At 38.6% G+C, this 25839-nt stretch overlaps 2 protein-coding genes across 5 annotated transcripts in view; one reads left to right on the plus strand and one right to left on the minus strand.

The window, feature by feature from the left end:
- Window positions 1-14884, plus strand: part of MSL2 (MSL complex subunit 2) — a 37778-nt gene extending 22894 nt beyond the window's left edge. Inside the window, exon 2 of the mRNA XM_081235965.1 lies at window positions 11050-14884. Within this exon, the coding sequence (XP_081092091.1) occupies window positions 11050-12641 (1592 nt within the window). The 3' untranslated portion in view covers window positions 12642-14884. The remainder of the gene's footprint in view (window positions 1-11049) is intronic.
- Window positions 14885-17147: 2263 nt separating this feature from the next.
- Window positions 17148-25839, minus strand: part of PPP2R3A (protein phosphatase 2 regulatory subunit B''alpha) — a 217192-nt gene continuing 208500 nt past the window's right edge. For all 4 annotated transcript variants that reach the window (XM_081235603.1, XM_081235605.1, XM_081235602.1 and 1 more), the window contains one exon: window positions 17148-18478. In XM_081235603.1, coding sequence (XP_081091729.1) covers window positions 18352-18478 — 127 coding nt within the window. In that variant the 3' untranslated portion in view covers window positions 17148-18351. The remainder of the gene's footprint in view (window positions 18479-25839) is intronic.

Genomic DNA, 25839 nt, shown 5'->3' on the forward strand with positions numbered 1-25839 from the left:
AAAAAAAAAGTAAATAGTTTACCATGCAAGGAAGGAAGAAGGACATTCTAGGAAGAGCAAGTCACAGAGGAGTGAGTAAGCAAGCGTTGCTTGTTTTGGAATGGCCAGGTGAGAATGGAGTGTGGAGTTTGTGGAGAAAGCTGAATGTTACAAAATTTTGGGGGGAGGCTGGGTGTGGGCTAGATTCTGAAAGGCCACATATGTCATTCCAAAGACTTTGTGTTTTAGGGACTTCCTTGGTGGTCCAGCGGTTAATACTCTGTGCTCCCAGTGCAGGGGGCCTGGGTTCCATCCCTGGTCAGGGAACTAGATCCTGCATGCCACAACTTAAAAAAAAAAAAAGATCCCACATGCTGCAGTGAAGATCCTGCACGCAGCAGCTAAGACCTGGCGCAGCCAAATGAATAACTAAATAACTAAATAAATATTTAAAACAAAAAAACAAACGAAAGAATTTGAGTTCTAAAGGCTGCTTGAAGGTTGAAGGTATTTTTTGTTTTTTGGTTTGTTTGGACAGTTTTTAGTTGTACCTTTAGGAAGGGTTTTGAAAAGAAGAAAGATCATCAGACTTGAGAATATTTATATATGTTAAGTCGGTAAGTTTGAAATTATGAAAATATACGGGGAAGTGGAAATATGCAAGCTTTCATTGGATTTTATTTTGAAACTTTTATAGAAAATTTCAATATACAAGATAGAACTCTAATATATTGATAATACCTACCACCTAAACAGTTAATGGTATTCAAATGCAAGACTTCTGATACACTGTAGATCTTGCCATAAAATCTTAGCATCATCAAATTTTAGAGCTAGAAAGAACTTCGATATTTAGTCACTTTATAGCTTTAAGGAATGGAGGGCTATTTTTTTTTTTTTTGCGGTATGCGGGCCTCTCACTGTTGTGGCCTCTCTCGTTGCGGAGCACAGGCTCCGGACGTGCAGGCTCAGCGGCCATAGCTCACGGGCCCAGCCGCTCCGCGGCACGTGGGATCTTCCTGGACCAGGGCACGAACCCGTGTCCCCTGCATCGGCAGGTGGACTCTCAACCACTGCGCCACCAGGGAAGCCCAAGGGCTAGTCATTTTAAAAGGTACATCATCATTATTACATTTTTTTTAACTCATATTCATCAGATTTGGACAGTTAAAATTACTAATTGTAGTGGATGCTATGTATACACTACCCAAATCCCCATTTCAGGACTGAAGGACTTCATTTTCTTAGTTGGTGGGAGTGTTGCTGGGGTTGTCAGACTTCCCTGGGAATTGCTGTTGGCTGAAGAGAGCCACTCACCCAAGCTCACATCCCCTTCCTTGGAGTAGCCTGCATTCAAAGACTAGTCCGTTAAAGACCTGGCTCCCGTGTCCCACCATAGGACAACCTTGAAGAGCCGTCCCAGCTTCAGAGCTCCCTGTGGGGTCATCTGAGGCCTTCGTTGTGATACATCCCAGCCTAATTGGTTCGTCTGACCCTTTCTTCCTCACCTGATAAACTTTCAGCACGCTGACCTCTCTCCCAGGAGTTTCACTGCCTAGGAACCTGACTTCCAACAATGATGAACTTTAAAACGTCTTTGATTTTTAACAGATTTGTAAAGTTTAAAGCAGCGGTCTCCAGCCCTTTTGGCACCAGGGACTGGCTTCATGGAGGACAACTTTTCCACGGTTGGGGGCAGGGGGGAATGGTTCAGATGGTGATGCGAGTGATGGGGAGTGATGGGGAGCGGCAGATGAAGCTTCGCTCGCTCGCTGATCACCTCTTGCTGTGTGGCCAGGTTCCTAGCAGGCTGCGAACCCCTGCTTTAAAGGATTTAACATCTACCAGTTTTTCATGTTTATGAGAAATATTCAGGTAAATGTTGAAAGAATCACGTAATAATATAATGAAAGAAAATGATCAATTTGTATAGTGCCAAACATACAGAAAAAATTCTTATTAGAAAGAACATATTTTGGAATGGAACAAAAAGGAACCTTCTCAAACATGTTGAACAAAGATCTTGGCATTTAATTGACCTCTCCCCCCCACCGCCAATCATTCATTACTAGTGTTTCTGCAGTCTCATTTTTATCACCTTTTGTAAGTGAAAGGCCACCCCCTGCCTGCCCCCCTTTGAGATCAGGCTCACACGTTTTTATTGATTTTTTTGTTTGTTTTTTGGCCTTGCCATGTGGCATCTTAGTTCCCTGACCAGGAATTGAACCCATGCCCCCTGCAGTGGAAGCGTGGAGTCTTAACCACTGGACCACCAGGGAAGTCCCTTTATTGACTTTTCTTGAGAAAATTTAAAATCTGGACAAAGATTTTTTTTCTTTTTTGGTCATACTGTAGAAAATGGAACCATATGATGTATATTTGAAACAAATTGAGTCAGATTGAGTCAATAAAAGGTCTTGCCCTTATGGTGCAGGAGAGATTTGCATGGCAGAAGAATCCAAGACTGCGTTTCTGAACAAAATATTTAAAGTTTTTATGTCTGCAACATTTGAGAGTGCCTTTCCAAGACCAAGTGTGCCACTTGTCATCATTCAGTGAAATGTTTTGTCATTGCTTAAGTTACTGTCCTCTCTTGGATTCATGAGTTTCACAGCAATGTGATTTGGCTGGCAACAAAATTCTTTTTGCTGCTAATAAAGCTTTTTTTTCCCCCTCCCTCTTCTTTTTCTGTATTTCTTTCTGTCTGTGTGACTGTCTGTATTTAGGTGGTCAATACACACTTAGGCCATTTGGAAAGGAATGGCTGATGAAAAGTACGTTATCTTATTCAGTAGTGATTGCTGAGGAAATCGGCTTTAGAATCAGTAACATAAGTGAACCTAGAAACTTGTTATTTAAGAATTCTACTTTCTGAGTATTTTAAGATAAACAGTTAGTACTATTTTTTTTAAAGTTCCTTTAGTAATGATTTTAAGAAAATCTCATTGAGGACTTCCCTGGTGGTGCAGTGGTTGAGAGTCCGCCTGCCGATGCAGGGGACACGGGTTTGTGCCCCGGTCCGGGAAGATCCCATATGCCGCGGAGCGGCTAGGCCCGTGAGCCATGGCCGCTGAGCCTGCGCGTCCAGAGCCTGTGCTCCGCAACGGGAGAGGCCACAGCAGTGAGAGGCCCACGTACCGGAAAAAAAAAAAAAAAGAAAAAAAGAAAAGAAAATCTCATTGAATATAATTATTCTATTTTAGCAAGTGAAATTTTTCATTTTTATTCTTTTCCTCCTTTTGCCTTAGAGCTTTAATATAAGTATCTGGTAACCTTTAATTTTGCTAATCAGTTTTGATGTGGGTCCATTTGTTGGGAAGCAATTTTTTTTTTTTTTTTTGCAGTACGCGGGCCTCTCACTGCTGCGGCCTCTCCCGTTGAGGAGCACAGGCTCCGGACGCGCAGGCTCAGCGGCCACGGCTCACGGGCCCAGCCGCTCCGCGGCATGTGGGATCCTCCCGGACCCGGGCACGAACCCATGTCCCCTGCATCAGCAGGCGGACTCTCAACCACTGCGCCACCAGGGAAGCCCTGGGAAGCAAATTTAAGCTGTGATGGAAAGCATATTTTATTGAGTTAGTATGTAGAAATGTATCTTTTATGATATCCCTTCTGTTTCATGTTGCTTACATTATCAGTAAAAGCAGAAAACTGCTTTTTCTCCTTTGTAGGATACCACGTATTTCACAGTTGTGGAGTTCTATACTGATTTTTTCCCCTCTTTCCAGATACTTTCCCACATATACCATATATCTAAGTATCATAAGATTTATTTCTTTTTGTGAATTCCTTGACTGTTTAATACTCTAGTTTCCAAGAATGCTTCTTGGAGAAATGGTATGATGGTTTTAATTATTAACCGTGACCTGCCTGTGTGCATTTTTTGCTTTCTGATAGTGGCGTCAGGATTTGTTTATATGAGACTTGGATAATTTTCCCTGATACTGAAGTGTCATCTCATCAACAACAAATAAGGCTTATATAAAATTACTCGCATTATCTGAGGTTTTTGATTAGGCATTCCTTGTTGCTGTAATAGAAGCATTACCAGGAGAAGGAATTCTGGACAAGGAGTGGTGGTAAATACAGAATGTTTTGATTCTGATAAGTGCTCTTTTTGTGCCTGTTAGAATTATATAATGCTTTTTTTGGTCAAATGACAAAATTAAGCCATTGAGATAGTTTAATTCCTTAAACCATTTTCCACCTTTTTCAGTTTCCATTTTACTGAAATTATATTTTCATTGGGATCATTTCTTTTCCATGTAAGCTTTAGAATGAGGAATTGATTTTGTAGTCTCTCTGTTGTTGTTCACATCTAATTTTCCCTGTCAGATTTTAACCTATTGTAGCTTTTGTAGGTTTTATTTTATGATCATTATTATTGCCAGGTCCAGTGTTCACAAGATCGTTTTTTAGTCATTCACTAAGTTTTGCTGAGCATTTTAGCCATTATTGGTTTTATTTTTTCTTGTGTCCTCTCTCCGCACTTCTTAAACTTAATTTCCCCCAGTCATCTGGTCAGGATATTAGTGGAGTTAAACACCATCACTGTAAAAAGGAGAATAAAAGATCTTGTTTCAGAAGCAGTTAAGGCATAATTTACTTGGTAGTCTGCATGTCAGCATAACATTTATAGTATGGTCCACTTTTACCGATGGTATTCTGAAGTGAATGAATCACCAGTGGCTTTGTTCAAAGTTGGAATCAGTTACGTATTTATAAGAGTTTGCCAAGACTAATCATATCTTTGTTTGCTTATACTAAGGAGTTGTGCCTATCCCTTGTATGGAGAAAGGGGCAAGCTGATTTGAGACCTACTTACAGTTTGCTTATTTATTTTGGTGCTGTGGGTTTCTCTTTCAAACTTAGGCTGCTTTGTAATTCTTGATGCTGTCAGTGGTTCTTCTCAGGGGTAAGGATGAAGTGCGTGGCAACCAGTCCAAATGCTACCTTTGGTCTATTAATACTGTAAAGTAGTGATTTGAATGTCTATGTTAAATCTGTTTAATAGAAGGAACGTTTTATGGCTAAAAAGTATGTTTACTGAGAAGAATATAACTTTTGAAATGTTTTTTTTGATGCCAGAATTAAAGCCCTTTTCTAGGGCTTTAAGATTTTTTTCCCTTAAGTTAAACCTAAATTTGGTTTAAAATTTATTTAAATAATTGATTTTGTTAGGTGTGATAATGGCATTGCGATTACATAAGAAAATGTACTTTGTAGTGATATATACTGTTGTACTTAGAGGTTTGCTGGGATTTGCTTTGAAATAGTTAAGAACAAAAGATGGGTGGATGAAGCAGATGTGGCGTAATCTAGATAATTATTGAATCTGGTATACGTAGGTATATGAAGATTAATTATACTACTTTCTGACTTCGTGAAACTACTATAATAAAAAGTTTCACCAAGTTAAGAGCATTAAAAAAGTCTGATATTAAATATCTTAGCAAATTTCTTGCCAATAGTTATGTATTCCCAGAAATTCCCAGAATGACTGTTGTGGTAATCTAAAACGAAATTTTAGTCTCAAATTATAATTGGGTGATTTGGGGATGGGAAAAGTGAAGGAGAGGGAGAATAAAAAAGGAATTAGTAACTTCTGTTAAAGTGAAGGGTAAAAATGAAATTTAGTCTTTAGTATTTTTAGGGTCAGTATAGCATCATTTAGTATTATTTAAACAGGGCACATAATATCAAATTCATTTAGTTACAAGACAACTTGTATTAATATTATGTAAAGGAAGATAATTCCTGTGATATATTGCAGATTAAAGATTCAAGGCAGTAGAGTGGGAAAACTTTTTGTCATGAACTATAAAGTTTTAAGATCTGGAGATGTGTTTTGAGCAAGTCTTTTTGTACTTGAGTGTGAAACTATAGAGAACATGATGTAAGCTAAAGCAAATTAAACCTTTCCCCAAATACTACCCAGTTTTTGTAGTACAGTCTGCCAGTAAGTGATGCACTTCCGCTTGACTAAGATTGCCCGTCCATTTTACTTTATAGTATAAGATGTATATTTACAATTTTAAAAGTGTTATCTGACATTTCTTAATTTTGCAGGGAGGAGTTTCCTTAGGGACATGTAGTAACTATATGGCTAACACGTTTACCCCAGCTCAAAGAAGCCTCTGAACTTTTTCTTTGTTCTGTATCACTGGAGCTGCCTTTGTTGTGAGGTGTAAAGAGAACCCTCTGGGAAGCTTTTGAGGGTTAGGATACTTAGCTGAGTGCATAAAACAAGTTTGCCTATAGGCATCTTTAATGATAGATTAAAATTTCAAATATTTGTGTTGAGGAATGGTTGGGCAATCCAGTAGGTAATATGAGGCCACATAGTGGAAGTTCTTAGGAACTCAGTGGTGGTGGAATTATGAATCAATAAGTGATAGTTTTTGTGTTTTCTAGCCTATTTTCAGTTCTTAGTATTAGGCATAATCTAAAATCTCATAGAAGAGTTACAAAGATGTGGAGGGTGTAAGTCCTTTAAAGGTGTTTGGTACCTCCCGGGAGGTTTTGATTGACATGACTGGTGAAAAGAACATCAGTGATGGAATGAAGGCCAGAAGAGGTAATCCTTACTTATCGCTTAGCTTGTACAGTTTGCAAATCATTAGGGCTTATAAAATGATGACATTCACATTATGTCATTCTTCATTTATTAGTTACATTATTCCCATAAAGAGAAACTTCTCATCTGTGATTTGGTTATTTGGTGGTTTACCTTATATATAGGTAAGGTAAATCAGAATAAACACTTGCTTCTTGCTCTTTATTTACCAGTTTTCAAACTAATGAGCTGGTTCACTAGCATCTGATTTTCTTTCCTTTTTTAAAATGAACTCTAGAGATTTGAACATTTTAGATGTGCTTTATATTACATTGCATTTATGCATGCTCAGATTTTCTCATCTTTGGTCACTGGAAACCTCTTAGGTTTGCTCCTGAGTCCCTTTAATGTTATCCGGATCTTTGATAGTTTCCTTGCTTTCCGGCATAAGAAGGTAATCAAAACTCATCTCGTCTAACTTATGCCACAGATCTAGAATCAGCCATTTGTCCAAGAACCTCTGATTCCTTTGAACAAGAAATTGTTTTTCAACATGGTCATCTGAGTTCATTGCCACTGGGGTTGGTCCCTGTTTCCACGCCTTTTCAGTGTATAGTGAGTGCTCGGAAATATGTACTTTTAAGATGAAAACATGAGTTCATACTGATAAATCCAATTGAAATTCAGGACTACAGGATTTTTTACTTTTCACATCTTATGACTTCCTTTCTCCTACTAAAAAAAAAAAAATCTAGATTCTCAAGGACATCAGCATTTACTTTATCCTACAATTAGACACTAACACTTTATAATAACTATCAACACTACCACCAAAAAATGTAATTTTTGAAAACAAAACAAGGATGTAAGGTTAGAGTTGATTTTCTGTTTTAAAGTCATTTGAAGTAGTTAACTGAACAGTTATACCATCAATTTGATAAGAAATTACAGTTTTGGTACATTTTACTTTTGATTTGTAGGAATTTCCTTTAAATTTTTTAGTTTTGTTGTATAATTATGTAAAATATTTACATGGTTTAAAAGTTAAATGCTACCAAACAGATTAAACCCAGAATAGTGTAGTGTTGTCCCTTTTCACTTTGTTCAGTCTCTCCTTCCCAGTAGATAACTTATTTCTTTTTAACCTTACGGTTTATCCTTTTAAGCATGTACACATCTCTCTGTATGTATTAATATCCCCTACAGCCTTACTTAGATTAAGTCAAGGGTACTTTAAGGGATTCCTGTATTGGGTAGAGAGAAGGTTGGGCTCTGTAACTACTGGGGCCTTGTCTGAAGGCGTTTTTATCTATTTATTTTTAGAGTTGTACAAGCATCACCACGATATGATGTTAGAACATTTTAATCACCCCCAAAAGTTCCATTGTGCCCATATACAATTAACCCCTGCTCCTGCCCCCAGACCTAGGCAATCACTATTTCTGCTTTTCTGTCATTTTTAGACATTTTATATAAATGGGATAATACACTAAGGTACTCTTTTGCATCTGGCTTTTAACTTAACACAGTGTTTCTGCACTTCATCATGATTTGGCATGTACCAATAGTTCTTTTAATTGCTGAGCAGTATTCTTTTGTATGAATATACTACGTTTTGTTTATTCACTAGTTGATGGACATTTGGATTGTTTTTGTCTGTTATGAATAATGCTGCTATGCATATTCATAAATATCTCTTTATATGGGTGTATATTTTCATTTGTCTTCGAGTAGGCTCCTAGGAGTACAGTTGCTGGTTTGCATGGTAAATGTATGTTTAACTTTTTTTAAAGATACATTTATTTATTTTTGGCTGCACTGGGTCTTCGTTGCTGCGCACGGGCTTTCTCTGGTTGTGGCGAGCGGGGGCTACTCTTCGTTGCGATGCATGGGCTTCTCATTGCGGTGGCTTCTCTTGTTGTGGAGCACGGGCTCTAGGCGTGCAGGCTTCAGTAGTTGTGGCACCCAGGCTCAGTTGTGGCTTCAGTAGTTGTGGCTCACGGGCTTAGTTGCTCTGCGGCATGTGGTATCTTCCCGGACCAGGTCTCAAACCAGTGTCCCCTGCATTGGTAGGTGTATTCTTAACCACTGCGCCACCAGGGAAGCCCTGTTTAACTTTTAAAGAAACTACCAAACTGTTTCCCAGTGTGATTTACCATTTTCTATTCTCACCAGTAATATAGAAGGGTTCTGATTTCTCCACATTTTTGCCAACTCTTGGTATTATCCCTCATTTTGAGTTTACCCGTACTAGTAGGTGTGTAGCAGTATGCCATAGTTTCACTTTCCTTAATAACTAATTATACTGGCATATTTTCATGTGCTTATTATATATTTTCTTCGGTGGAATGTTTATTCAAATCTTTTGTTCAATTTTTAAATTGAGGTGTCTTTTTATTGATTTGCATAAAGTGTTTTTAATGTATCATGTTGTAAGCCCTTTATCAGATATACAGTTTGCAAATATTTTTTCTCAGTCTATGGATTATCTTCTCATTTTCTTAATGGTGACTTTTGAAGCACAAGTTTTTTATTTTGTGAATATCCATTTTACGATTTTCTTCCCCTTTTGTGCATTTGATGACGCATCTAATACTGCCCAGCCCAAAGTCATGGTTTTTTCCTGCATTTTGCTTTGCTTCTCAATTTTAGCTCTTAGATCTATGTGTGTATGATCTACTTTGAGTTAATATTTGTGTATATTGTATATGTTTATTTTTTGGCATTGGGATATCAAAGTGTCTCACACAGTGTGTTGAAAATACTCTCTTTTCCCCTATTGAATTATTTGGACATTCTTGTCAAATAGGTCAGTTGACCATAAATGTAAATTTCTTTCTGGACTCTCTATTCTGTTCCATTGATTTATGTACCTGTTCTTTTGCCATTACCATACTGTCTTGATTACTATGGTTATGGAAGATTGTAAAGTTAGTAGTAAGTCCTCCAACTTTTTTGTTCTTTTTCAACATTGTTTTGGCTGTCCCCGGTCCTCTGTGATTCCATATGAATTTTGGAATTATTCTGTTAATTTCTTAAAAAAGAAAAAGCCACCTGGGATTCTCAAAGGGATTATATTGAATTTATAGATCAACTTAGGGGAAAATCGCCATCTTGTGTGAGGCCTCTCTGTCTAACCTGAGCTTGTGTAACCTTAGGGTAGTAAGAGCTGAGGTGTTTGTCCTCCCCAACTGGCCAGCTTCTGACAAGTCACTTGCAGTGATAATGCCTCCATGTTTATGCATTGTCTTCTGTACTAAATGGAATGAGTCCCCTTCCATCACAGCAGCTTCCGGTTCTCACAGGGTAACACTGACAGAGCTGGGTGGTAGGGGAGAACCTGGGGAGCCCCGGAGCAGAACGCCACAGATTCCCATTGTTCTTACCTGAAATCCAGCAGGTTTTCAAACATAAGTGCTTCTCAGATGGTTTTATGGCTTTGGTTGTGAAAATGACTCTCTTTGTCAAAAATTTTCAGGTTTATAGTTGCTTTTAAGGGAGAGGGTTTGCTGATTTCACTAGCTATACCAGAAGTACTTTCTGTCCCAGTCTTAAATTATGTAATGTATATGAGAAAACAGGTGCTGCTTTGAGTTAATTACTATTTGTCCTGAATTGGGAACTAATGAGCAGTTGCTTCTTTGGGGAGCTAGTTGTTTTCCCCTTTTTGATTCATATGTATAGATCATTTATAGTTCAGGAGTTATATCAAGTTGGGGGATCACTTTCACTTTTATACTATATTGCTATACTTTGGATACTCGTGGTTCATGACCACGGATATTGTGTATTCTGTCAGAAGAATTTGAGCCCACTATTATACTCTGTTTTTTTTAAACTACATTTAAACATTTTTGTCATTGTCATTGTATTTTGATTTTCTATAAAAGAATTTAGTAATATTTCCTTTTTTAAATAAATGAATATAGTTCTTTTCCATCATAACTATATTTTGGGCTTCTCTTAGTTTATGATTGGTATATACAATGAAATGGTTTGAAATTGTACTTTTTTCTGTGAAGATGCCATTGTACTGAATGATTAATGCCCTCAAAGGATGTTTAATGGGGGCAGGGACTAACCCTCTCTTGTTCTTTTTCCCATGTCTAACACAAAATAAACAGTATGATTGTGCTCAGTATGTTGTGGCATTACCAACAGTTGGGTTAGGTTGAGGTCCCAAGGGTTTTAAGCCTAGTTTGTGCTTTTAGTGACTGATCACCACCTCTTTTTAGCCTTTGGAGAAGAGAATAAGAAAGTGGACCAGAACATACTGATTTGGGGGAGAAACGCAGACTGAGGAAGATTCTGTTTGAGATAAAGGAATGGGGAATATGGCATGGAAGTGAAGTGAGCTATTGAGTGTTTTTCTGTTTCCTGTAAGATACATGTTTTGTTATCTGGTCTGGTGAGTTTAATCCATCTTAACTTTAATAGATTAATCTCAACTTCAGTATATGAAATTATAAATTTATCTTACTAAAATCTTTGCTTTCCTCCTTTTTCCCTCTTAGGACATTTGCTACAAGATCCTATTGCACCCACCAACTCCACCTGCCAACACTATGTCTGCAAAAGTTGTAAAGGCAAGAAAATGATGATGAAGCCTTCATGTAGCTGGTGCAAAGACTATGAGCAGTTTGAGGAAAACAAGCAGTTAAGCATCCTAGTGAACTGCTACAAAAAACTCTGTGAATATATAACACAGACTACATTGGCACGGGATATAATAGAAGCAGTCGACTGTTCTTCTGATATTTTGGCTTTGCTTAATGATGGATCATTGTTTTGTGAGGAGACGGAAAAACCCTCAGATTCATCCTTTACTTTGTGTTTGACACATTCCCCTTTACCTTCGACCTCAGAACCCACAACTGATCCTCAAGCTAGTTTATCTCCAGTATCTGAAAGCACCCTCAGCATTGCTATTGGCAGTTCTGTTATCAATGGTTTGCCTACTTACAATGGGCTTTCAATAGATAGATTTGGTATAAATATTCCTTCACCTGAACATTCAAATACAATTGATGTATGTAACACTGTTGACATAAAAACTGAGGATCTGTCTGACAGTTTGCCACCTGTCTGTGACACGGTAGCCACTGACTTATGCTCCACAGGCATTGATATTTGCAGTTTCAGTGAAGATATAAAACCTGGTGACTCTCTGTTACTGAGTGTTGAGGAAGTACTCCGCAGCTTAGAAACTGTTTCAAACACAGAAGTCTGTTGCCCTAATTTGCAGCCCAACTTGGAAGCCACTGTATCCAATGGACCTTTCCTGCAGCTTTCTTCCCAGTCTCTTAGCCATAATGTTTTTATGTCCACCAGTCCTGCACTTCATGGGTTATCATGTACAGCAGCAACTCCGAAGGTAGCAAAATTGAATAGAAAACGATCCAGATCAGAAAGCGACAGTGAGAAAGTTCAGCCACTTCCAATTTCTACCATTATCCGAGGCCCAACACTGGGGGCATCTGCTCCTGTGACAGTGAAACGGGAGAGCAAAATTTCTCTTCAACCTATAGCAACTGTTCCCAATGGAGGCACAACACCCAAAATCAGCAAAACTGTACTTTTATCTGCTAAAAGCATGAAAAAGAGTCATGAACATGGATCCAAGAAATCTCACTCTAAAACCAAGCCAGGTATTCTTAAAAAAGACAAAACAGTAAAGGAAAAGATTCCTAGTCATCATTTTATGCCAGGAAGTCCTACCAAGACTGTGTATAAAAAACCCCAGGAAAAGAAAGGGTGTAAATGTGGGCGTGCTACTCAAAATCCAAGTGTTCTTACATGCCGCGGCCAACGCTGCCCTTGCTACTCTAACCGCAAAGCCTGCTTAGATTGTATATGTCGTGGCTGCCAAAACTCCTATATGGCCAATGGGGAGAAGAAGCTGGAGGCATTTGCTGTGCCAGAAAAGGCCTTGGAGCAGACCAGGCTCACTTTGGGCATTAACGTGACTAGCATTGCTGTGCGCAATGCTAGTACCAGCACCAGTGTAATTAATGTCACAGGGTCCCCAGTAACAACGTTTTTAGCTGCCAGTACACACGATGATAAAAGTTTGGATGAAGCTATAGACATGAGATTCGACTGTTAAATCAGTGGGTCTTTAAACCTACCTCTGGTAGGGAAATAGCTACAGTTTTACGGCAGCTATGGTTTTGTTGGTTTAACTTGCCGGAGCTCCTGCATATAGATCACTTGTATCAAGTGTTTTCATTGCTAAGTTATATGTGTTAGTGTCGGGGAAATAGTTTGCAGATAATGGAGGAGTAACCCTACAACTATATGTCCTTAGTTCTTACAGAACCTCATAGTTTGAGAACAAATGCTGATGCAACTGATTTATACAAAATGAACTTTGGCAAGGAAAATAACATTAACCTCACTGTTCATGGTCATGCTTTGTGCATAATCAAAGTTTATGATTAAATGTAAGGAAGTGGTATCTAGTCAGTCCATAAAGATTGTGCTCATATTTTGTGAAAAAGTAGCCATTAGTTTGTTCAGGAGACTCAGTGCTACCTTCAGATGCCATTGATGTTTCTCCTGTTGAAAAGCTGATGTGTCCAGCTCAACCTTTGTGCTGACATAATACCATTTCTGATCATGAAAATTGGCTACTGGTGTATGTAGCAGTTCTTAAATCAGCAGTATTATGAAAGAAAATTTGCCCCTCATTAGAATGTTGAAGAAATCTGTCTTTTAAAAGTGAACAAACTGAAATTCTGTCAGACTGCAGATGTTTAGCTGTTTATGCCACAAAACTCTTCTGAGTTGGTCCCCATTTTTAGTTAAGTCTGACTCATTTCTAGGGAAAAAACCAAATCCTTCCTTCACTTTGAGCAGTGTTCTTCTAATCAGATAAATGAAGTGGAGAAGAACAGTTCTCTTCTGAAGGTAATTGAATTTAGACTATGATATGTGACAGAATTTTAAAAAAAATTATTTAAATGTTTTATTTAGAAATTGGGATTTATTTAAAATAATTTTGGAATAATGCTCCAAAAGTTACTCAGATTTATGCATTATACCTATTGCCATTGGCCACTTCAAAGTGATTTTCGTTTCCTCTGTTTGCCACAGACTTTATTTTGAATATGCTTTTTTTCTTTCTTTCCTCTTTTTTTTTTTAGGGTGCTATTCGTTGTGGAGACTTCTTTATAGAGGCCTAATAAAAATGCCTTTTTATGAAGCCTGTGCATTTAGGTGGGTTTGAAGCTAGGAGGATATTCTTTAGAATACTCTTTTGCATGTAAAGCACAAACTATGTTTCATTTTAAATGCACTTCTTCCCTGTAATTTTTATGGGGGAGATAAGTGAGTCACAACATTCTGTTGAAGGGAAATCTAGTCAGTTGCTTGAAAGAGCACAGCCCAAATGAAACAAGGACTGACTAGGTTGTAAAGAAATGACCTTATGATTTAAAAGAAGAGTTGCTGCTTTGACAGTGCTTATTTAAAGAAAAATACTGCTGGAAAATTTTCAGTTTCTACTACGTTCACCATCTCTCCTGAGATCTGCCATATGTTGAAGTTATGTTTTGATTTGGCACACAGCATGTTCAATGATGGTTACTCACCTAGTACAAGACATGGAGAAGAAACCTTTGGACACAGAGCAGATGACACCTTCTGTTTTGTAGTGTATCCTGGTGTCATTTTCTGTGAATGTGGTCAGGTAGAGTTGTTTTTGTTGTTGTTGTTGGGTTTTTTTTTTTTTTTTTTTTTTTGTCTCTTTTGGTGGGTGGGGGTGGGCTAAAGCCATAGGAAGAAAAATGTGATGTATGTGTCCAGTATGTACTATTTTGTTTTTGTTTTGCGAGAAGAGTTGAACTATTTTTGATAACAAGAGTAAATGGTGGAAAATGCTTCTTAGTTGTCTTGTCTTTATTTGCTTTCCAAGTTTCGGAATTTTATTTAATTCCTCTAAGTGTTAGCAGTGTCTTATGAAACATGTATTTGCCTAAAGTTTGTAACAATTTTGTGTTGGACGCAGATGCCCTGCTATATAAACTTGTAAATCTGTTCTTTATTCACTAATGATCACTGCAAAAATGACTAGAAATGAGATTGTACACATGGATGATTAGGATAAATTTTGCAAATCTCCCAAATTTTCCTAATAATATGATTTTAAAATTCCTTGAGTACTTTATTGCTTCCCAAGTTTGATAATCTTAGTTTTGTGTTTTTTGATGCATGGGAGGTTCGCAATATAGACAAAGCGAAAATCATTAATTAGTATGTGAGGGCCTTGATTGTTATGTAATATTGCCAATGATAAATTCAGGTTTTTTTTAGCACAAGTTTCTCTTTTTTATGCTGGTATTCTCACTGCCACACTTTTGGAAACCTGTATTACACCTTAAATCTATCAATAAATGTTAGTTTTCTAATTCTATGTTGTAGAATACTGAGGAGTTTGGGATAGCACGCTCTGAATGGCCTGTATTATATGCATTTGGGGAAGAGTATTAATTACAGTGCCTTGATTTTTGCGTTTTCTTTATACCGTGAGTAATTTTAGGAATGCTGACCAATGGCTAACAAGGGATGATTGAGAAATTATTACTGAAGTAACTGGATTTACTTCAACAGGATTTGAAACCACCAAAACAATAACAGCATTTAATATGACTCATCTTCACTTGTTCTTTTGAGCCCTTGTAATTACCATAAATGATCCAATGATCTTTCACCTTAGGTGACAGAAGTTTTAGAGCTAATCTTTTGGATTAGTTTCCATAGGTCTACATCTCTAAGCAAAGGTGTAATACAGTTCTAGGATAAAGAATTCCTTCACTGTGTTCTTAGTTTTTTTTAAATAACTCGGTGACCTTGCTGAAGAAAAGTAAAAGTTTAACAACCGATGAAAAGTAAAATTTCTTTTCCCATATCGTAGGCAACAAATATAAAATGCTTTAGAAAATACTAAGTTCAGAGTATAGCATGGGAACCTAATGTGTGGATGGTATTTTAATTTTTCTCCCTCATTTAAAAAAAATTAAGTTTTAGGTATCCAAATAACAATTACACATTCTTTTAAAAGAATATACTATATATAAGGCTAAAGTCTCCTTTGATCCCTGTGAACTTCTCACTTCCAAACCCAAATTCCTATCCCCAGAGGAAATCACTTTTCATTATGAGGTGTTATCCTTCCAGATCTTTCTTTATAAAGTTTTCCCAGAGGTTCAAAGAGTTATTCTCTTTGAAACTCAAGTTTGTTTATAATGCTACTCTTTCAAACATAAAAATGAATTGCAAGTGTGATTAAAACCAAAAGTGTGTAGTGATTATCTTAGTTCATATTTGACAACTTTATTTAGTTTTGCAAAAAGGGAAAAACAAAAACAAAAGTTACATCATGCAGGCTTCTCCACCCAAACACACCGTAACATTTCCAAAAGTTGAGCAAATGACTTCTCTCATTTGATCAATCTAGAGTTTTATAAACACTTTGAACAGTACACAATGACATAGATAAGATGCAGGGAAAATATACAGAATTTCATTAGTTTGATTACCTTGGCAATTAATGTTATGCTATGAAACTCATTTTTCATTGACTAGCATTAAGATCACACCCTCAATTTAACTTTTATCAGGAGTCTTGGATATTGTAATAACTTGAAATTTCCAGTTGGGCAGTAGTGATTATATTCTGCATGATCTTTACCAGAAAGTCAAATATATACTATCTTAGTTCCTCAGAATTCACATTTCTTACATTCAATACTAAGAAAGGAGTACAGTGAAACACATTCTTACGTCTGAAAATGTGATACTTTGGGTAACCTAAATTAAAAGCACTATCTCAAGTGGAGTGATATTGTTAGCTGTACTTTTATAATAACTGTAGACTTTTGAAACCAATTATTGACCAAAGTGAAAGCAAGAGGACTTCAGTAAGTAGAAACAAGGTCAAGTACAGCCATGTAGTAAAAAAAACCAAAATCAAATGTATATTGGAAAACTGAATTTTTGCTGAGTCTTAGAAATAGTTTAGATCATATGGCTAATAAAACCTTTAAACCATATCTGGCTTCTAAAAAAATTTACCTTTTTAGCATTTTTATCTGAAAATTTAAAGTAGCTTTTCTTCCCTGGTAAAGGTTGGATGGGATAGACGGTAAATTTCATGTACCACATAAACACTTTTAATCCTAATAATTTACCAGTGTGTTTAGATTATTTTATGTAGTGTTTCTGAAAAATTTAGTCACTTTTAAGATTTTATTCTTTGTGAACTGTTAGAAACTAAGTTTTAATACTTTCTGTAATAGTTAAATGGAAGGTCAGTTCTGATCATGAAGGTAAAATAACAGGAAACTGGGAGGATACTGACAGGAAGGATTGCTAACTCTATTAATAACTATACTAGTTGATGGTGCATTTCCTAAATTCTCCTTTTCTCCACTTTTTGCCTACCACAGCCCAAGGTTTGATTATTTCAAAGTCTGGCCGTCACACCAGCAAGGGAACCAATGTGGGGTGGAAAGGAAGCTATTCTGACATTTAGGACTTGAGCTTAAAACAAAAATTCCAGGGGAAAACTTGATGACTTTGACAAAAGTGGATATTAAAAAGTTTCTTGGGGGGGGGTTTCTTTTATAGTGTCAAAAATTTCCATCCTTTTTAATAATTTTCAATTTTATCTTCAACAGTATTGTGGGGCTTGGCTGCATTGTGGCTTGCTGAAAAATGTATTCTGTGATGACCACATCTACTACTATAGTAAACATGAAGTTGCTTTCCTTTATGGGTGGCATCACTGTTTTCTTCCATTTTTGTGATAAATACTGAAGTGGATGCAATATTTGAAATAGTTTTTCAACATGAAGTTAAGGAATAATGTTTAGATTGAGGCCTTTACTGTTGGCCTCGTCTAATATTTAGTGATGAATATGTCTAGTAAGAATTTTCATATATAATTATTTAAGTCTTCAAGTAGTTCTTCTGATATGAAGTATAGATGGGACATCAACTAATTTTTAGATTAATCACTCAATAATTCTCTACAAATGTTAGATGAGTTAAAAGGAAACTTCCCCCCCGCCAAGTATGAGTCATATTCTGTACTTGGCTTCAGTTAACAAGTTTTTCTTCAGATTTTATATAAGATCCACAGTCAGGATGGGGAGGGATTATTTAGAGCTTGCCAGCAAGGTTGGAAGGCCCAGTGGTTACAATACCTGAGGATGTAAAGTGACTAGCAGTTTGGCAGGTCATTGTGAAATTAGATTAAGTTCAAGATCTTTGAACTCCAGTACACATACAATTAAAAGAAGTCTCTGAGATGTTTTGGCAGTGCTTTTATTACCAGGGCTAATTCAATTCTGGAGGCCCTGACTGCTTTTTCAAGTTCCAGAATTTTTTGACTCAAGTTTTCTGCAAGTGAAGGTTTCTTCTGGGCTCCATAGGAGCCCTGATGGGCCTCAGGGATGCTGGACAACAGAGGCAACTCCTGCTTTTGTGCGGAGAACTGTGCTTGGCACTGTCCCCAAGAGATCCTTGGTACATTCAGGGGTGAAGAGTGCTGATTCACAGATGTTGGAAGGTGACGTATATCTTACTTGCTTCTGAGGAAAAGCTCTGTAAGAGGTTTGAGGCACATTGGAGGAGTCTCCCAAACTGAGTATGTGTATCCAGAGCTATTGCTCAAAAACGTTAAAAAATTCCTAGTGCTGCAGATAATGCACTTGCAGAAATCAAAGCCTTTAAAAAGCAATATGCAAACTACAGCATCTCTTCACAAGAAAACATTTAAAATCCATATCTCCCTTTCATGTAGACATTGGCAGCTATTCTTCATCCACTGACTGAAGCTTTCCACATTTCTCTGAAAGGCTCGAGGTCACTATTTTATTGCCTTTGTTTCCAATTTCAGAGGGAGAGGCAGGTTCCTCTGTTTCATAATCTTCAAAGGAGCTGAAAGAACAGCAAAAGTGAGTTACTGATTTTTTTAAAAGAAAGTTTTAATGTTTGGGTAGAAGTCAGTATAGCAAACTAGAGACAAGACCAGCTAGCAGAAATACCCCGAGTTGCTAAATGGTAGCTGTGAACAACTGAGCCACCCTGGAGGGGACAGTGCTGTGGAACAGAAAACACATTCTTGAAAACGGGCTGAATCAAGCTTTCCCTAGAGGCTTTGATGGGACTGAGAGCATTATGGATGAAGCTAGGTTAGGGAGGGTATGAGGTCTGGGAAGTATGAGTTTTACATGAATGCTTTCATTGAAGTGGCTTCCATGCAGAGTGGGGAGCTTTCTCTCAGATAGTTTTGTAGCTTCCATGGCTTCCAAGGCTTCCAAGAAGTACGTTGAAGATGTATATCTATGTGTACATAGAGCAGACTAAAGTCCACTCGTGTTTCCCTCCATTTGCAGAACTCCACAGCATATTCCCTCTTTAGAGGTTACTTGTATTTCCTGAGTTCCATATCCTCCAGGCCACCCCTCCTGGCTATTCCAGGCAGGGATGACAAAATATTTTATCTCAGAATGATGGCTGCTTCATCTGTGCAGAAATTTCTGGATATATAGTCCTTTTATGAAAAAAGGTACCAAGACTGCCTAGTGATGAAAAATATGCTGAGGCAGGAATACCTAGTAGGTGGCACCTATTCACAAAGAGAGTAGAGAATATTACATTTTTATTAAAAAGCTTATCTGATGTTTGGAAAACGTTGCCCTGAGTACCATTTATGATCCTGTCAGAAATTACTTAACAACTGTCATTTTGCAAAAATATTCCATACTTAAGTTCTGTTTCCACTCCTCCCCCATCTCCTTGAGGCATCAATAGTTATACGCCAGTTATGGCGTATGTTGAATAAGGAGGCAAAAAGGAGAGTAAGTTTGCTTTAATGGAACTGAAGCAGGGTTGACGGTAGAGGCTCCATTTCTGGGCGGAAAAACTTTCAAAGAAAAGTTAATTCTAGAAATGCAGTGTCAGACACTGGCTGCTTATTTCCTGTCAGAATGGAAGGCATTTTCTTCCTCTTGGTAACCTAACTTGGTGTCTGTGAGCTCTCAATGCAGATCTGGGAATGAGTTACAGAGTTAAGTCTGAACTGAGACTCATTCACAGTAACTATTTGAGCTCCTGTTGTAAGCATGAGCCAAATGCTAGGGATACAATGGTGAAAAAGACCGACCAGCCCCTTCCTCACAAAGCCTGTAGCCTAATGGAGGCCATCTGGAATAGTGGCTAAGTGGTTTAGCCTTAGAGCATGGAGAGCACGGACTTTGGAAGTTGAGTTCTAATCTCAGGTCACTTAATATGACTTTGGACATGTAACTTAACCCCCCTGCATCAGCCTCCTCGACTAATAGCAGTTCCTACCCCTTATAAGGGTTGAAAAGAGATTAGGTGAGAGGGCCTACGCATCATAAACTCTTGGAAAATATCACATGTTATTCTCGTGATGGAGAAGTGCTGGGGCTTACTGAAGCAGGATGGTGACACCTCATCCTATACTGGGGGGCAGGGTCACAATTTTTTGTGTAATTTGTGAATAAAAAATCTTTCACAAAACAGTATGTATTTTTCCCCACTGTAGCCTCATACAGAAATGGGATTTCCAGCAATGGATTTGATCCAATCTAGTACCTAAAAGTATTCCAATGCTTTGTGGGTTGGATGTAGTAGAATGTCATCTGCATTTCTTTTGTACTTTCAAGGCACCAAGAGCAGCAATATACACAGAGACTTCGGAGGAATCTTAAGTTTGAGGGAGCTCATTCAGAACCTCTTGTCAGTGTCCTTTTGTCAGTGTCCTGGTGAGTCCTTTTACCCTAACTCAGTAGTTCTCAGCTGGCGGTGCTTCCCCCCACTCCGGGGGACTTCTGGCCGTGTCTGGAGCCATATTTGATTGTCCCAACTGGGTAGGTCCTATTGGCATCTAGTGGATAGAGTCCAGGGGTGTTGCTAAACATCTTACAATGTGCCAGAAAGTGCCTCACAACAGAATTACCCAGCTTAAAATATCAGTGCTGTTGTTGAGAAACCCTGCTCTTAACTCTTGCCCCATTAGGGTTAGTGCATCCCAGCGTTCTGGACTAAGCTCCTCTCATTTTGTACTTCCCTGAGCAATCAGTCTTTCTCATGGCTTTATCCACCACTTGTTCACCTGTGGTTTCTAAATGTACATGTCTAGCCTCAGCCTCTTTCTAAGTTGGAGACTGCCACGTATCCAACTGTCTATTATGTGGCTCTTCCCATATGGCAGCGTGTACAAACCTGGATTGGTCCTTCCCATACCCCTGGTTCTCCCTATTTTAGCAAATAGCACCATAATCTACCTACTCAAAGCCATAAACCTTGTTATTCCAAGCTCCTCTTCCCTCCTTTCCCCTTCCCTCTTCAAATCCAGCCACTTTCTCCTACCACTTTCAATACCACATGGATGCAGTCCTGCTGCTTCCTCTCCATTGCCGCTGATTTAGTTCAGGATGCTATACTTCCTTGCTTGGATTATTGCAATAGTTTTCTAACAGTTGGTCTTCCTGCCTTCACTCTTATCACATACCCTTTGCTTTTGCCATACCAGACTGTTGACAGTGTCAGAACAGGTCTTGGGACCTAATGCCACGGTGCAATACCTGTTTTTCAGTGGCCTGCAGTGCCCTTCCCCCTTTGGTTAACTTGTGCTCGTCTTTTAATCTGAGATGTCATTTAAAAGGTTCTTGATTCCCAGTGCCTGAGCTTCCACCGTCTCTTATTTAGATGTCTGTAATGGCTTATTTGTCTTCCTGCCTCTATTCTTGCCCCTCTACCAGTCTAGCAGAGTAATCTTCAAAAAACGCAAGTGGGGTTTAACTTTTTTCAGTATCTCCCCTAGGCCCTGCATGATCTGGCCCCTGCTCATCTTTCCAGCCACATTTCCCTCTGTTGCTCACCATACTCCAGCTACACTGGCCTTTTAAAATGTCCTCAACACAGTTTCCTGCCTCAGAGCCATTGCTTATGTTTCCCTCTGCCTAGAACATTTTTGCTCCCTGCTTTTTGCATAACTTTCCTTCTCAAATTTTAGGTTCTCATCACCTCCCTAGGAGATTCTTCTTCCCTCAGCATCCTAAGTTGCAAGCTTCTCTCCATTATCGGTTTACCCTGTTTCTTTCTTTCATAACTGTATAATTAAATAAATGTCATCCCTACTCAACTGTAAAGTGTCCATTTTATAACTCACTAATTTTCTTGGGCTATATAGTCTAGTGCCTGGTGCTAGGTGCTTAAAATGTACTGTTGAATGAAAAATGATGTCCTAGTGCTTTTGTGAAACTATGTGTTGAGTTTTTGGGGAAGGCTGGAGTCAGTAAAATGGTGAGGGTGCAGAAGTCACCTTGAAGTCACTAAAGTCAGAACTGCAAGAGCCTTAATCTTTATCCTGCTCTCCAGGAATTCCTGAGGGAGAGAGAATGGTTACTGATTCCTTCTAAATGACCTCTTGCAGGTTTACTCGTAGGTCACTGGGATTCCTCTGGGCTCAAATGAAATTATTTTATGAGGTATTCTCTGTTAATTGGCCATTTTAAATGAGTAGAGTGGTCAGAGCATTAAAGCAGAACTCAGAGTTCACAAACAGTTCACTAAGAAGCCCTAGATATCAAATTGAGAACAAATTCTTTAACTTCGTAGTAACATAGTAGTAACTACTAGTAACTTCATAGTTAGCATAAGGGAAAATGATGGTTCATATACATTTGCAATTTGCAAAATATCAAATATCATATTTTTGCTAGCAGTATGATAGCCTTTAGAAACCTGTTTCCCTAAGTAAGTTTCCCCTTTCAGATGAGCAATTTCTGGGCAAAAGTATTAAGGCTAGTTCTGCAGATTCCTGGGATGGAAGTGTAATAGCTGGAATGAGCAGAAATAATGACTGGCACATATGTGGTCTGACAAAGAATTTGTATGCAGTTTCAGGGTGTTGTCTGGGAGTTGTGGTTTTATTCCACTTCTGGGATTCTGACTACAGGGGCAAAGGGATAGAATAGTTGATTCAGGGCTTGCCTGAGGAAATCTAAGATATATGCTGGCTATAGGTATAAAATAAACTGTTAAATAGTTCTCTAATTTGGAGTCCATAACACTTTAGAAATAGGAGTGGATGAATTTTACCTTTATACTTTTAAGAACAGATAACCTAAGCCATTTATATAAAATGGATTACCTGAAATATCAATACTTTAGAAGTTGGATATTTGGTTCAGAGAATTTCCTTATTGACCCATTCAGTAACTATTATAGAAAATATTTTGCTTCAACTTTTGTTAAAGTTTCCTAATATGTACCACCTCCTTTCCTGCCTCAGAAAGTTGATCCTACTTCATTTTTTTTTTCTTTATTTTTTTGGCTGCATCAGGTCTTAGTTGCGGCACGTGGGGTCTTCGTGCGGGATCTTTCATTGAGGTGTGGGCTCTTCGTTGTGGCACCTGGGTTTTCTCTCTCTAGTTGTGGCACCCGGGTTTTCTCTCTCTAGTTGTGGCATGTGGGCTCCAGGGCGCGTGGGCTCTGCAGTTTGCAGCACACGGGCTCTCTCGTTGAGGCGCGCGAGCTCAGTAGTTGTGGCGCGTGGGATTAGTTGCCCCGCAGCATGTGGGATCTTAGTTCCCTGACCAGGGATCAAACCCGCGTCCCCTGCATTAGAAAGCGGATTCTTTACCACTGGACCACCAGGGAAGTCCTGATACTACTTCATTTTTGATGGCTGAGGATCTCTTGCAGTTCTAGGGTCATGAGTCATCAGTTATTAATTCTTATTTATTTTGGATGTAGATAGTATAAAAATTTTAGATTAAATTTTAGATTAAAATTTAAACTTAGATTAAATTTTTTTTTTGCTTTATAAATTTATCTTTGGCTGCTTTGGTCTTTGTTGCTGTGCGTGGGCTTTCTCTAGTTGCAGCGAGTGGGGGCTACTCTTCGTTGCGATCCGCGGGCTTCTCATTGCCGTGGCTTCTCTTGTGCGGAGCATGGGCTCTGGGCACTTGGGCTTCAGTAGTTGTGGCTCGCGGGCTCTAGAGCGCAGGCTCAGTAGTTGTGGCACATGGGCTTAGTTGCTCCGCAGCATGTGGGATCTTCCTGGACCAGGGCTCGAACCCGTGTCCTGCATTGGCAGGCGGATTCTTAACCACTGCACCACCAGGGAAGTCCCTAGATTTAAAATTTAATATAAAATTTAGATTTAAATTTTAGACTTAAAATTAAATTATAGTCTAATCATGAAGGGACAGGGTTTAATTCATTTTTTATTACCAGCTACAGTGCCTAGCATAAATTAGGTAGGTACCGCTGAATATCTATTCAAATAAATTAAAATTGGGCTTTGTTTTGCTGAATGCAGAAAAAAATGAACACATTAGCTTCAGGCTCATATAAAGGCTCTGTTTATTGAGCACTATTAAAATAATGACTCAGAACTATTGGACTTGTAAGATTATAACTCATGCCCCAATGTATACACACACGTACCCCACCTGCCATGTTCCCTGCTCTTCTGCTAAATTCTCCCACCTCACTCAGGACAGCCAGGCTCCATACAGCCCCTTACCCCAGACTTGACTCTCACTAGCTTACATTCCTGGAAGACTGCTCCAGTGGGTTTCTGACTGGCCTTCTTTGCCTACAGTGTCTTATTTTCCAGTGCTGAATGAAGTAAATGTAGATCTACAAGATGTAAGATGTAAGTAAGTACATGATGTAAGTCAGTACATGTTTATATTTAGTATAAAGGAGAAATCCACCTTTAAAAACATTCAGTAGAAAACAGTTCTTCTAAATTATCTAAATGTCCGATGATAGGGAAAATGGATGTGTTATTGCTTGAGAGAATACTCTGAAGCATTAAAAGTCATGTTTTTTTTTTTTTTTTTTTTTTTTTTGCGGTATGTGGGCCTCTCACTGTTGTGGCCTCTCCCGTTGCGGAGCACAGGCTCCGGACGCACAGGCCCAGCGGCCATGGCTCACGGGCCCAGCCGCTCCGCGGCATGTGGGATCCTCCCGGACCGGGGCACGAACCCGTGTCCCCTGCATCGGCAGGCGGACTCTCAACCACTGCGCCACCAGGGAAGCCCAAAAGTCATGTTTTTGAAAACACTAGTAACATTAAGCATCAAGAAAAAATATACCAAAGTATCAATAATGGTTATCTCTGGATGACTGAACAGAGGATGATCTTAATCTCTTTATATTTTGCAATTTTTCTGCAGTAAGCCTATCTTTTTCTCCTAATCAGATAATGACTCTCAGAATGAAAAAGAAAATTGTGTTTAATCTAAGTTAATCAAATGTAAAGCTGTTGGTGAAACACCAGAATATCCTGTAAGAAAGTATTTTTGAGATAATGTAATCAAGTATTTGTCAGATTGGCAGAGAATCTTGTTTCTAATTATTACAGGCTGCGGTTTCTTAAAATAGCAACATAGAGGACCCTTTAGCCTGCTTTTCACAGTTTTTGTGGAGTTTTAAACTTTATTGCAGAAACCATAAGAATGTTAACTATAAATAAGTTTGGTGTCATAACCTGTTATCTTCATATAGGTGACACATAGTCATGGTCATTTAGTTGACTAGGTATATGTAACTGGTACCCTGTCTTTCTGGCTTCCCCTATGACCGTTCATTACTTTGATGCTAGATGGGATAATTCATAATGTTTGCAAACTCATACTTATGGAGACCCTTTACCCTCTTTCACCTCACTAAAATATGGAGTCATTACCAGATTACTTATTTTTTAATTACTAGGTTGCTTATTGAAGGCATTACCTAAGTACGAGCCTTGGATCAGGAGGGACAGGCACTTGGCCCAGAGGTGACCTGTGATGTTAGATGGTAAAGTAGGTCAAGTTGTCCGGGCTCCTGCGTTATCCTTGTAGTGAGGGTGGCTGCCCGATTACTACTGCCTTCTGTGCCACTCAGTAAACATTTGCTGAGGACCTCCTACACCCCTAACAGTTTGCCAGGTGCTGGTGTTGTTACAAGATGAATAAAACAAGATGCTCTGCCCTGAAGGAGCCCATGTTCCAGTGGAAACACAAAGAGGTCCATTTTTCCCAGGATTTATATGCCAGACACTGTTAGATACGTTATATACATTATCTTTAATTCTCAGTACAGTCCTGTTGTTCATGCAACAGATATTTAGTTGCCAACCGTGTGCCATGTTCTGTGCCCTGGGAATGAAGGGAACAAGGTAGGCAGTGGAATGCTAATGTAATAATACCTGACTAGATTCTAATCCAGAGAGGTTATGTAATGTGGCCAAGAGCACAGAAGTGGTAGCA

This window comes from Mesoplodon bidens, assembly GCF_964165515.1.
Source record: "Mesoplodon bidens genome assembly, chromosome: 5".
NCBI lineage: Eukaryota > Metazoa > Chordata > Mammalia > Artiodactyla > Ziphiidae > Mesoplodon > Mesoplodon bidens.